The sequence below is a fragment of the Haliaeetus leucocephalus genome, unplaced genomic scaffold (genome assembly GCF_000737465.1).
Source record: "Haliaeetus leucocephalus isolate CR32 unplaced genomic scaffold, Haliaeetus_leucocephalus-4.0 Scaffold587, whole genome shotgun sequence".
Taxonomy (NCBI): Eukaryota; Metazoa; Chordata; class Aves; order Accipitriformes; family Accipitridae; genus Haliaeetus; species Haliaeetus leucocephalus.
The window spans coordinates 590169-604736 of NW_010973023.1; the positions used below are offsets into that span (position 1 = coordinate 590169).

At 39.5% G+C, this 14568-nt stretch overlaps 1 protein-coding gene across 2 annotated transcripts; it reads right to left on the reverse strand.

Annotated features, from left to right (window-relative positions):
* Positions 1–2422: 2422 nt before the first annotated feature.
* COPS8 (COP9 signalosome subunit 8) lies at positions 2423–14190 on the reverse strand. Of its 2 annotated transcripts, none has more exons than XM_010577892.1 (8): positions 12452–12603; positions 11253–11323; positions 9675–9723; positions 8056–8188; positions 6994–7101; positions 6444–6506; positions 5242–5283; positions 2423–3943 (listed from the first exon to the last, which is right to left on the reverse strand). In XM_010577892.1, the coding sequence occupies exons 1-8, from the start codon at positions 12569–12571 to the stop codon at positions 3864–3866; spliced, it is 666 nt and encodes a 221-aa protein (XP_010576194.1). In that variant the 5' UTR covers positions 12572–12603; the 3' UTR covers positions 2423–3863. The 2 variants fall into 2 exon arrangements, with proteins under 2 accessions (XP_010576194.1, XP_010576195.1); XM_010577893.1 differs by lacking the exon at positions 12452–12603 and adding an exon at positions 14013–14190 and having other exon boundaries at positions 2428–3943.
* Positions 14191–14568: the final 378 nt, after the last annotated feature.

Here is a 14568-nt window from a genome sequence, read left to right on the forward strand (position 1 = left end):
GATCATGTCTAACAAATGGACTAACATTTCCGCTCAGCAGAATTGTTACTGACCCTTTTGAGACTGCAATGTTTTAGCACAAGATAGGCCCAAGCCAAAAAAGAAAAACTTTTACAAATATGTCCGATTTTTGCTTTTGTAAAGCCATGTGTCAAAGTTGTTTACACTTTTCCATAGTATCAAAGCACACTCAAGTGAAGACCATAGTACGAATCAGAGCAAGCCTAAAATTAGCTACCATACTGAGATTACTCACTGCCTTCAAAAGAACTTAATATCTCCTACCTTTTCTATCAAGCTCATCTTATATCTTTGCTTGTTAGGGTAACCACAGCTCTATGGACAGATTTCTCTCTACATTTCAGAGACTAGTTAAGTCATCTTCATTTCCTTAAACTATGCTATACAATAACATCTGTCTTTCTGCCTAGCAACCCTCTACTGATATGGAAAAGCTGCATTTGTCTTTAGCCATTAAATCCAGTTGTGAATTTCATTAGTGACCTACTGTAACTCCAAACTTTCTGATCCAGTATTTTTAAACAGAAGCACATCATTTCATAGTACTTTGAGGTGGCCCTCATTCCCATTTTGAGGCTCCATGGCACACTGCAGTTCAGGAACCAAATCGATCATGACAATGTATCACAAACTCCACAAAGAACTACAATAAACTTGCCACCAGATGTAATTTCTTATTAATAGGTACTGTGAACCAGCTGAAAGCCTGTTGCAGAATAAAATCATTCACTAGTTTTAAGAACATGTTGGAAAAGTAAAAATTTGACTTTATTAGCTTGATACATACCAGACAAGTCCATTAAAGGTCTCACAAAAGCTAACATCCCTCAAAGTATGAAACCATATCATTGGCAGTAGATTAAGACCTATTCCAGGGTTACTTCAGATTAACATCAATAAAGCAACTTGTCCCATTTACCTTTCCCAGACACAAAGCACAGCATTCCACTTGGCTGTAATACCCCTACTTCTCTAATATTTAATACCTCTAGCTCCTTTACCAAGTCTTAAACCCTGCCTGCTCCTCACCTACCCATTTAAAACCTAAAAAACCCAAGATGAGTATCTAGACAAGGGCATCATGCAGTGTTTTCATTACTAAAAAGGACAAATACTAAAAAACCATAGAAGAGTACTTAAGGAAGTGTGGTTTGGTTTTGTAGGCAGCTTCAAATCTACTGACTTTTTCTATAAAGAATCAACAAATGTGGATTAAGTGGTGTACTTCATACACAACAGATTTTTCCAAAACTACACAACTAGGAGACTTAAGGGGAAAGGACTGGCTAAGGGTATGTAGCAGGTAGTCAGTTTTCACAGTGGAACAGGAAGTTTTCAGTCAGTTTTCACTGTTACACCTCTTATGTTCAACACTGACAGAAGTTCTTTAGGTTAGCAAGCCAACAACGCCAACATTTTAAAGTTATTCAAGAAGTCAAAAGCAAGTCTGATTGTGAAGACCAGAAGTGTCTTACAATACTGAAATTTCACCTACTGTTTCACTGCCCGTTTGTTATCCATGCATGCACTGCACTAACCAGAGGGGAAAACCCTGGATAAGGACATGCCATGATGCATACCAACATAGTTATCACTGCTGATGAAAGATACTCAAGTCATTGTCATTACTACACTGAGAACAGGGCAGCACTCAAGAGATGTTGGAACAGAGCCACTCTTGGAAAGGATCAGGAACAAATAGAAAATATTCTGCTGTGGTTACAAGCCATGCTATGTCCACTACGTGACTAGTAAGAGTAGCAACAAACAGACCATCTGAAAAAAAGGATATTTGTGAACCAGAAACCATGATAAAGGGCAATGAAGATGAAAAAGATCTCAAATACCTTGGATTCCAAAGAAGTACAAACAAAAAGGCATGGCTGGGAGCACATTACTTAAGGCAAATTATGAGTTAATGCCATACCCGAAGCTAAAAGCCAGCTTAAATTTTACAGCAGATCAGAGATCTCAAAATTACGAACTTGTTAGAACTGGACAGAGAAAGGTCAAACTTGCTATATTTGGCACAGATTTGATAGTAGATTTGAGATAGACACAGATTACCAGCGTCCACATTACTCCTCTCCTACTACCATTTATTAAGTGCAAGTGGTTAGTAATCCTTTAATTATGTCTAATTTTCATTGCTGCAGGCAGGGTTGCCTTTGTGTGCTACGAACAACTGCACAATACACACAAAAAAGGAAATTTTCACTTAGCTCTTTAAGTACTTTACACCTTTGAATATTATAAAAGGCATCTGAAGGGTACCAGTGTTGTTTTTTTTAATAAAAACCCATACAATTGCTGCACACAAAGCTGTTCAAAACACCTGTCTAGGCATAATGTATTGCACTAATCTTTAACTAGCCCTATCCAAATGAGACCAGTAAGAATTCATTAAAAACTAGCCAAGCCAGAACAACTGTAGTCTAAGGAAAATTAAAAAAATCAAGCACACATGGTCACTGTAAACATGTTCTTTAATTTCACTGGAGATAAATTTAGAAATACAAGTCTCAGGTGGGTTTCAAATAAATAATCATTTTGCATAAGTGTTTACATATAAAGGGAGCTCTCAAAGCAGCAGTGCACAGTTTATAATTCCTCCCTGCTAACACATCCCCAGCAAGAGAATGTACAGTAGGTAGTGCACACTGGAAAAAACAATCACAACATATGGCACACTTGCCATCTTTGATGAAACCACTGAATATGATGTTGACAAGGGGGGAGAAGCAAATAAAGGCATGCACTGCCCTTTAAAGCACCACTATTTTCCCATAGCCTTTTTACCAGCATAATACAAATAAGAAGCCTGGGAATACAAGTCATCTTTCTGCTTCTAAAGTCCACTATCAACTCAAAGATTAACACAGCAGTGCTCTGATATAGAAAATATATTCCTCAAACTGATATTGCAGCATAACGTATCATCCCCATCCCAGTTGGTCTCTACTCAGGGACACCTACTCTAATTTTTAAATTCGTCTCCGATAACCGCAGAGGTAATCCAGAAAGTGTAGACAGGTATGAGTTGTTGTTTCTTGTAGATCCTGGCCCAGTGTACTGAAAAGAACCAAGACATGACAGGCCTCAAGAAGGTGTATGGTTACCCAGCAAAACACCCAGTGTCCTACATCACTCATAAAATCTTCCAAAAGTAAAAATTCCTCTTCAAAGTGAAGATTTGCCTTTCTTAAACAACTCCTATTACTCTGCTGTAAAAATATGCCTGATGCGAAATTTCTTATCAAAACAAGATTTAACAATCTAGAAATACCAACAAGAAAAAAGATCAACTATAAATATGCCACAAATATACTTGCAAAAGAGTTACTGTAAATTGTTTTCTTCTTTAAGTTACCATTTCAAAATATTTCCTCTCTGCAGATATGGGATGGGCAGTCTTCCACTCTTTGTACTTCAGTTCAACATGCAATTGATCTGTGATAAGCACTGCAGTACTCACTATAGAAGCACATAACCTACTAGCATAAATCCCTTGACACAGTTAACCTGCTTCATTACTCATTTTCTTCTCTGTTTCTAATATACCTGAAAAAAGTTCTGCCTCTCTCTATGAGTCAATAAAAAAAACCTTACTATGTAATACTGCTGTGTACCTACTGAATAAATATGACAAGAGTTAAAGGATTGTTTCAATTGCTAGCGTGGCTTTGGCAAAGCACAAATTGGGCTAACGTACACTGTATACTTCACACATTTGAGTAGGGGACGCTGCAACATTTAACAGATAAGAAATAAAATGATCTTAGATTTCTAAAACTGTCAGTACACAGGATTCCCAAGTTGTTCTGAATACAGGAGCAGGGTAATCAATTTTCAAGGAAAGCCACATAGTCAGTCAATCTGGCCAACTGCTGTTCATTTGGAATTGGTGGAACTGGAGCAGGTTCTACAACGATAAAAAAAATGCATCATTAATGAAATTAAGAAAGCAAATCCATCCACATTACTATCCATCACAACAGTAAGGAAAAAATTAAATGCATCAGACTTAAACAGTCTTATGAGGGCATATCTTAACTGTATCTCCTGCCTATGCAGCTTTAAGCTGACATTACTTTTCTGTTATCTGCAACACTAAGTAGTCCAAGAGTTACTAACAGCAAAGATGCTGTAATAAGTTTCAGTTGTCAGCAGTATCCAGAATTTTTTTTTGCATATACTGGAGTCTGAATAACGAAGACTAAGAGTACTTCCACTTGACAAAAACACTCCTAGAGCTCTAAAGTTGCTCCTTTCCTTACAAGTTGCCATAGTGAAGATATCAAATCTACTGGGTTATCCGACTAACAAAACACAGCAGTACTGCATGAGTTGCAGTGGAATGCAGTGCACATGCAAATCCTTATATAAATGCTAGTTAACCTAAGATTACAGTTTAACAATAGGTTGGAAGACAAGTGACTAAAGCCAGGGAGATAAGTTAGGAATTAAAAATAGAAATAAAAAAACAGCAGGAAACTTTGCATTTACTCTTCCTGAAGAGTTAACAGACTAGCATTCAGGATATAGTCAAAGTAAACATCCTGCTTAGGGCTGCAGTATGTGATAGAGGAGGCTGACAATCAAAAGAACGTTTTCAAAAAGCAAGACCCCAGCTCTTGAAATTGCCTTGGAATTAAACTTGTAAATTTAAGACTTTTGGCAACTGTTAAGACACAGCAAGCCACCAATTCAGATCTGCTATCACTATCTTGTGAACAATAGACACAACAGCGTTTTGAGAATCGGCATGACATAACACATTACACCTCAATCTATAGTTGAGCTCTGAGGAAAACCAGAGCATTGCTTTCTTCTACAGGGAAGACTTCAGAAATCCCACATCACACAAAAGCAATGAAACCTATTCAGAGTTGCTTTGTGAAGCAGTTGCCTCCAAGTCAGAAGTTTTAGCCAAAATAGTTTTGTTTTGCAAGGGCTGTCCACCCCTGCTTCAGAATCTGCTCCCTACTTCAGCTATGGAAGTGGGAATCTCAGGCACTCCTTAAAATGTGAGGGAAGAGAAGACAGAAGGAGAAACACATTTACATAGCACCTGATTGGGGTGGGTTTTTTTGAGGGGGGAATGATGACACTCACTTCTCTAGGACTCAATTCCCATTTTGTGGTGCTGGTGAAATTGTGTTTATATTAATCACACAAGTTTAGCTATATGCAAGTAGATTATATATAAAAAGAGAGTACCTGATGAAGGAATAAATCTGTTAAAGGAAGCTTCCAGCACACCTGAAGAAAAACACATAGAAGTTAGTCCAGCGGACCGATTTTAAACAGTTCTATACAGCAAGTCAAAACTAGATGAAAAGGTAATTAAAGTTAAACCTGTTCATTTATCATGTTTTACTTCATAGCTAAAAAGCAGAATACCCAAGGCTTAGCTGGTTAGACATGCAGCTTCAAAATAGATTACAATCTCCTGCCTCTTTCTTTTGCCTCAATAGTTCTTGCACTCACTTTTGGAAAAGAACCACATGCAACTAGTTCCCAGTACTTGTAAGCACTATGTATTTTGCAACCAGTTCATAAAAAACTGATCACATACAAAAGCTCAGAGCTCTGGTTGGTTATGTGCCCCAAGGGATAAATTTCAACACCTTGCCTGGCATATGTTTATTATAACGTTCTGGGCTCTGAACACCTAAGAATTCTGCCCATACAAACAGTATATTTTCTTAGTCTAATAGATGTTGCCCTTTTAGATATGCTGTAATTTGGCTCCTTCTTCCAGAGCTGCACTCTGCAGTTTAAGAGCAGTCATTTTATCCTGCCTTCATAGCTTAACTTTTATTTTTGCCTCAGCCAGCCACAGATACAGCTTCAACAAAAAAAGCCAAGTACTTCTACAGACTGAGCTTTGCAGGAACAGATATTCTGTTATCAACACCATGACAGTGAAGAAAAGATCCAGTCAAATTTTAAAAAGCAAAGGAAAGTATACTAACAACTGGAGCTCCTCAGAACAGAGAGATGCACTAGATCCCTGCCCAAAAAATTCTACTTCTCCTGAAAAAAATTTCTCAGGTTCAAAATGGTATATTTTTTACTCATCTTTCTTAGATTAAGACAGGTCGTTTGAGGTCATCCAACTTATGTTCCACTGAGTCAGAGCCAGCAGCAGAGGAAGACACGAGAAATCACAGCATATCCTGTCTGCTTTTGTTTAAAAAAGTTAATTTGAGGATGTAGTTTAATCCAAACTACTTGGAACCCCAAACCAAACCCGCTACTTTGTACTTCCTACATTTTATAAACATTCAATGCTTATAAGTGGCATAAGCCCCCATAAAAATATCTAAGAATATTGTGCAAAATTTTAATTAAAAACTAACACCTAATTACTAGAAAATGCTAAACTCGATGTGTAATGAAATAACAGCTCCACCTACCTGGCTTTTTAGGCATTACCATACGAGTTGAAAAGTCTGCTTGCCAGCCCTGTTCTAATACACCTGAAAAGGCATTTTTACATTTGTAAGAACAAACATCTTAAATGACTGCTAGAAATGCAAAATAAAGATGCACATCAAGGCCAGTAAAAAAAAGAAAGTACCTCAGTTCACTGCCTGTATGCCATAACTCCAAGACATATTTCTTATAAAAATGTTAATACTTAGGCATGTAGTTCAACAAATAACATCATGAAAGTAATAGCACACGGAACTAGATGAATCCACTGCCTTCACTCTTCCCTCACCATTGAATTGCTTTGTCATTTTCACATATGGAATGGGAGGATAACCAATGGTAACTAGTGGCAAATAATAAAAAAAACCACACACTTATCCAGAACCAGGAGATTTTCCTCTCTTCACTATTATAAAGAGAAGTGATGGGGCAGTCTCCAAATTTGCATACACGTTTTTATTTACCATCACTTACAGCTCTCTGATCTCAACCATCTGTAGAAAAACTATTCACTGAATAAATGCAAAGTACCTTTCACAGCTTCTTCTACAGGAAGCCCGACAAAGGCTGCAAAATCATCTGCAACTATTGAGGTATATGCCTGTGAAACCAGTCCAAAGGCTCGTCTCCTAGTTGCATCTAAGAAGAGATAAACACTGTAAGCAGACAGTAGACTAATCTCCATAACTAGGAGAGGCAAGACATTTTTCCCAATTCTAACACATTTGGAAAAGCACCACCACCCTTAAAGCTAGCACTTAAAAGTTCCCCCTCCCTTCCCACGATTCACTGAAGTACCACAGTCAGCAGCCAGAGAAACAGCTTGCTCTATACTAGGTCAAAACCCCTCAGAGACCACATTTAACTGCCAAATGCAGTTTGCAGCATCTTGCATACTACCACCAGTATGTAAACCAGTTTAGGGAACTCTGCTTCTGATGGCATTCTCCATTTGCAATAAGCTTGTGTGTCAAGTAGCTCAGAATCAGAAAAAAAAAGAAGAAAAAAACAGTTAAACTATTCATGCCTTTTTCACCACATCTGCTTTGATACCGAGGCATCTAAAAAAAATCAGTTGTTTCTAAAGCTACAGGGAATTTGTTATTGCAAAATACCTTGGAAGGCTTTTTAGCAGTCTGTATTGCCCTCTAGTAGCAAGACTTTGCATGTTACAAAGTCTATAAAACATCTGTGTGAAGCCACATTTAAACAGAAAAGCCTTTTCTTAAGTGTCACAAGGTTCTGAAATGCCAGGCCAAGTTCCCTAGATTACTGGTTAAAAGTCTGATAAAACTGGATAACTAATGGTCTATTTTGCTATTACAGAACAAAACATATGGTATATGAAGTTCCAATCCTAATAAAAACAGTTTAGTTTGTTTTTACAAGTTTTTGTAGTGAGCTTTTTATTTACACCTGATACCTAAAATCCTTTAAGTAAAACCTACAAAAACTTGGCAACAACCTTCCTGACCAATTCTGAATTTTCATAATAAGTAGTCATTTGTCTACTTGTCTATTTGTGTTTGAGCACACAGAAATAATTTAAGGCAACATATAATTCCATGCTATCTACAGAAGTTCAGTTTGTACCTCTAAGCGCTTCCATGATTGGTTGAATAGTCTCAGACCACTGATGTGCACTGATTGTTGTATAGATTCCTGGAAAGTCTCTCTGCCAGATTCTTTGTCCTACTGACCAAACTGCACCAAGTTCTGCATTTGCCTGTTGTGACAAAAACACCCCAAAGAGTTAATCCAGAACAGTGTATTCTCTACAGCGACCATACTGTATAAACCCTCTTCCACTCCCCTCCCTTTCCCATTGCAAGAGTGTATCACAACACCTGTAAAGATGAACATACAAACACTGGGAAATCTTGTTCTAGCAGGTATCACTGCAAGCTCCCTGATCCATCCTCTGCCAAAACTTTATCACCCACATAAGCAAAGTCTGCTCACATGTCAGTTACACCAATCCAGGCTGACACACCAGCTAAAACAATCATGGAGAATAATCCACACTCAAGACAGGCACAGCTTATTTTTTGCTTAGAGAGATGCTTGTCTCTTCAGTAGAGGCTTTACAAAGTGCAGAGGCTGTTTGCACAGTGAAGGCAATTTTCAGCTCAGAAGTCTTGCAACCTTGACAATAGGTCACACTTAATATGGTGCCATTCTCACCAAAACTACTCTCCTACTACTGGTTTTAAGGGCTACTTTTACTGTGTTACACATTGTCATTTGGTCAACTAGACTCCAGAACATCCTGTCAGAACAGCACCTAAACAGCAAACTGGGCAATAAAGTAAAGAGAACTGATTTGTTTCTGAAGTTAAGACTCATACTAATTATTACTTGGTTCCATTAGCATAAGATACAAAACATAGAAAATACTGTGTTTTGAGGTGCAACATTCCCAAAAATAATTCATGCAATGACTTTCCCCCACCAAGAATGATGCTTCACATGAAATGCAAGTTACAGCAAAAAAGCCAGATTATTCACAGAATATTGCTGTGCAGCAAGTACAGCAGGTTTCAGAGAAAGGGCAAGTAAAATTTGGTCCAGATGACTACTGACTTTACTGATGTAAGTACTTCTTTCTTGATAGAGAAAGAAAATTGTTTCAGAACCATCTGACAGGTCCCATCTTGACCGAAAAGTTGCTTAATACAAGACTATGGAACACTTGTTTCCTTGTAAAAAGATCTCAAACTAAAAACCTAACAGTAAAGTCTGGAAGCATTTCTGGTATTGTATTTAGCCAAATCCTCAAAATGCATCTTTGATCCAAATGCAGTGCAAAACAAGTGCCTTCAGAAAGTTAATGAATTTGAAGAGGCATCTCACCTGAAGTCACTTTTCACTGCACAAGGTATTCTGCACCCTCATGTGGAATGCAGCCCCATCCCAGACTCAGATCCATTGCTTTCCTCCAGCCGACTACTCTATCATGGGGCTTTCCACTAAAAAGTCTACAGATTTACTGAATTCTATTGCACCAGATTATTTGTGAAGGAGAAGAGGTAACGGATGAGCAACTAGGAAATCTTAAAGACCAATATGCCACCTGCTGGGCAAGCAGTTCATGGCACAGAACTGAGCCCAAGGCTACCCACCAAACAGAATCCTTGGCAGAAAAAAAGTCATTATTTGCAAGCTTATATGAAACTGTTTTTGTATCAAACGGCATTTTATGAAGTACTTACCGATTTGATAGCAGGAGGGATTCTTTTCCAAAGATATCGTGCATTATTCCTAAAAAAATTAAGTTAAAAATACTTCTCAGTAACCAAATATTTGCTACAAGGAGACACCAAAAGGTTTGTTTGGATGCTATAATTAACACAGTCTCAGTGCTTTAAAATATTCCTTCTAAGTCTGCTAAAGTAGAAAAACAAAGTTATTCTCAAGTAGACAACATGACCACCATAATACATGAAATAGTTCATTAACTGCCTTATTTAACAGCAGTTTAGAAAAGCTTTTTCATTTATTCACCCTAGGCAGCATTTCATAGAAGTTAGGTTTGCAGTTTTATTTTTGGAATAGCTGCATCTTTGATGAACACATGTACACAGTAATTTCTCACAGTATCAGTAGTCACTTAGATCAACAGTCTCCAAACTTTGATTAAGCACCTCTAGCAGGAAAACATTTTTGAGCATGCACCCCCAGTATAGACATATGTATTTATAAATTATATAAATGTACTACTGTATTAATACATTATGTACATTATAAAGCATACAAATATAGAAGTTAAAAAGGATGAAATAAACACCATTTACAGATATTTTTATTTTATTTAATAGTACAAAAATACTTTCTTCATGTGCCCACACCCCACTTTGCATACCAATGATTTGGACTATTTTGTGCATGTTCTTTCCAACCCAGCTTTGTCACGTCCAAATCTTCAGAATGTACACATTGAAATATTTAGTCATTGATCTTTAGAGCACAGAAGTCAAACTGAAATGGCTACAAATTTTCAGAAATATTTAAAATGCAAAAGAGAGAAAAAGACTCACTGCTTTTCATTACAGCACAATTCTAAAACTTCAAATTCATTTGAACCAAGATCTGCATTAAACCTAATACCTATTCACTTTCAGGGAACTTGCCCTGAAAGAATATACATCTACAATGCAAGAAAACGCAAATCTTTGAACCCCCACACCAATGCTTACATTGGCTCACTAATCAAACATGGCAGTGTCATTTATTCTGCCTGAATAATCAGCAATTTCTCAAAAAAACCCTAAACAGAGCAAATCAAGTTCACACAGGGACATGGTAATAATCCACCAGACCAAATTCAAAGTATTACTGCCTCATGCAGATTTAGCTCATTCAAGCCAACAGTATCCCTCACTTTTAACATCAACAGTTTAGAGTTATCCTGCTGTACTTTAAACACAAGGAGCAGCATGAAATCTTACTCAAAACAAATGCAGCCTTGAAAAGCTACAAATCAAAATACTGAAGCATTCAACACTCCAAAGAAGCCATTTTCACTATTTAAGGAACTTTCTTCCTAAACCCAATCTGCTTCCCTACAGTTCAAAAGGGTGGGCAAGAACAAACAAAGGAGAATAATTCTCTTGACAGAACAAGGGGTAAAAGAGACTTAATGCCATGAATTCTGTTTTTCTAAAAACACAGCACTGCCTACATGCATTTTGTTAGTCACGCAACCAATTACTGATATGCTGGCAACTGCAGCTCAAGCTAATAGGGACAAATTAAGTATCTGCAGTTAAAGATTAAGACAAGTCACTTACATGTCATTATGCAACAGGTATAAAGCTAGAAGTTGGCCATAAACAAGGGGTGTTGCAATTCCTCCAGGAGCCTAAAACACAAGTACAAATAATTTGGTTACATATTTTAAGAGCGATATCTCACAAAATACAGCAAGAAGCCAAGTTTAATGAAAACTGAACACTCCAAGACAACTGATTATTTTTTTCACATCACATAATAGCTCGGGACAAATTGTCAGAGTTGCTATATTGTATCAATGCAGTTGTATCTTATGATGAAGAGTTAACTTGCACATGCCAGAAGTTTTACTTAGAAAACTTAGTTTGTTTTGCTGCATGAATAAAGGTTGCATCTTTCATTAGTCTAATGTTCTAGCTTATGTTCATGAAAGTGGTAACCATCTGGCTTTACAGTTCCTCACAAACAGCTGTTTTTAGGCACGCAATTTCATTTATTTTGAGCTGAACTTCAGTTCAGTTCAGGGCACTCCAGCAAAGTAAAGCTTTTTGCTGACTTGAACAGCCCTTCTTAAAAACCCAAACTAAGCTCTGACACTTGCCACACTTCAGCAGACATCACAAATCATATAAGTAGAAAAAAGAAATATTATAATAAAGTTATAAAATTTTGAAAGTCTATAATATTTTAAAAGCTGAAAAGATTTCCAATAAGGTTTTAGCAATTTATCAAAAGATAGTGCAGCAAGCACTCACAGGAAGCCAATTATGCAGCTATTTGATTTAATTAGACATGTGATTTATAGACTCATCTAAGCCAAAAGCAGGTGATTAGCTGTGTCATCAAGCGGGTATCATTGTCCCCAGCCATTCCTACCCTGTTCCCAGGGCTCATAATCTACATAAAAATACAAGAGTTTCTGCAACCATTCCTTGGATCATGCCCAGTAAAACAAAGCCCAGTCAATTAATACCACCTGTTTGAACTATGCAAGTTCACCTTTGGTGTGTCTCTGTACTAAAAAGAATTCATTAGTTTCTTGGCCAGAAGACTAATGGAACAGAAGGGAAAGCTAACTGCCACCAAAGCAACTAGATTTACAATCTACAGTCTTACTGAAGGAAGCTCTGTGGCTGCATCTATCCTGCAAAAAATCAGTTTACTTAACTCATGAGCTGAAACACAAAGGCTGTCAGCAGATATAGTGTGCCCGCAAGAATCTTGATGTGGATGCAGACATGCACAGCAAATAACTTACCAGCTTTATCAAAACATTTGGGAACAGTTTGCCTGGGGTGCATCTGTTGCTATTTACTGCAGGAGACTGTTGACAGGCTCCACAGAAACCTTGAGCAGAGCACAGTCTAAGTTCAGTCATTTTGCAACAGCTCCTGGGGACCCACCAAGGTCCACCATCACATGCTCTGCAGCGGGGAAGTGACAAGGATATGTTAAACTTCCTGTGAAGGCCACAGAAGCAAAGCCCAAAGCCTGCTGGGCTCCATCCCTGACACACACCACCCCCCCCAGCACTCCACAGAGGCCAAAAAGGCAGCCAAAGCCATCACAAGTCAGGTTCAGATGGGATTGCCCAGCAGGAAGGGGTAAGCACACTCAACTCTCCCACACGGCAGTACAAGGGCACTCTTCTGCTTCTCTATGCTCACATGCCCATCACTTGAGGCAGCAGGTAGCTCACATGTTCAGCACAACCTCCCTCCAGTTCCTCAGAACTTAGGGCATTCCAAGAAGCTGCAGCACCATGCTGAGAACACAAGAGGCACCTGGGCTCACCCCAGAAACAGTGCACAGAAACATCAACTGAAGCTTGATGATGCACACCCTTCCATTTAACGATTGTATTTTCCACCGCAAAACTGCGTGGTTTGTCAACACCAAAGTTCCACAGTTGCAAGCAATCGCATACAGGACCAACTCTCTCCCTTCAATTGCTAGGGTAACAAGATTTAAAAATCAGAATCACCAAAGAGTGCAGGAAAGAGGAAAATTCAAATTTTTCCCTTCTTCCAAATTGCTACAGTGAGATGCACGAGATTCACATTTAGAAAAGCACTGGAAACTTTGCAAGATGAGAAAGGGTTTATGGATATCATACAGGAAGAACTTTTAGCATTAAAATGGCACCACTGGGATTTACCACAGGCTGGAATCCAGTACACTAACAGTGCACACAGTCAAACTTGAAAACTCACCAAGCAATAGAATCTGAAACAGCACAGAGGAAGCTTCCAGTGCGAGTTCCCATCATAAGGGCACCATTGATCTAAAGAGTCATTCTCCAAGCCTGGTTCAGTGCTCCACTCCCCTTTTCAATATCTTCTTTTTCTCAACCATATGAAACACACAGAGACATATGAACTTCTCTCACACACACTTCCCCCCCCAAAAAAGACCCTAACCATTATACTAAAATGCACTCGTCTGTCTGCAGGTCACAAGTTTCTGAAATGCTTTTGGCGGGCTTTTGCACAAGCGGCAAGTTTAAACACTGAACCCTCACCAACCTCACAAACACAGACGGAGGCGGAGAGCCACGAGTACCGCTCCTTGCAAGATCAGGTTAGACTCTCAAAACAGCACTTTCAGGCAAAAAATCCGCACTTACGGAGACCGACGTTACCGTTGTCTCTAACCCTCACCGCCAGAAACGCTTGTGTCCACAACCACCAGCGCTGCGGAGCGGCACCGAGTCCCGAAGCCTCGCCGGGACACACAGGGCCTCAGCCAGGCCCCCGGCACCCCCGGGCCCGTCCCAGTAGCGCGCATCCCTAACCCCACCCTCCCCGGCGCCACGGTACCTCAAGCTCCTGGGTCTCGCACTGCTCCAGGAGCTTCTTGAAGCTGAAAGAGTTCTCTGCCATCACCGCCACGGGCATCTTCCCCTCACGGCGTCCCGTCACCGCCGCCAGCCAGAACCGCCTCCCCTCAGGAGGCGGCCGCGCCTCGACGTCCCTTCCGTCGCGAGCAATACACACTTCCGCCCGCCGCCTAAGGCACGCCAGCCGCTCTAGCCCCGGGTTTTTTAATGCTCTGGAGGACTACGGGGCGGGGCGTCCGGAGCGGCCTGACCGGGGCGTGGTCAATACCTGGGGGCGTGGCCAGGGTGAGCCGGGGGCGGGGTTACGAGCGCGGCGCGCCAAGGCTTGCGGCGGGGTGGGGGGAGTCGGGCAGCGCATGTGTCAGACCCGCGGGTTTTTAAGGAACGGGCAGATTACGCCTTTTTTTCCCCCATTATTTCCCTATGTTTGCGTGCAATAAACAGATTTAGGCTTAATTTTTTATTTGTATATATCGCCGATTACGTGATGTATAAGATATATACCCTAATCGTTTATCACACATTACATATACAAT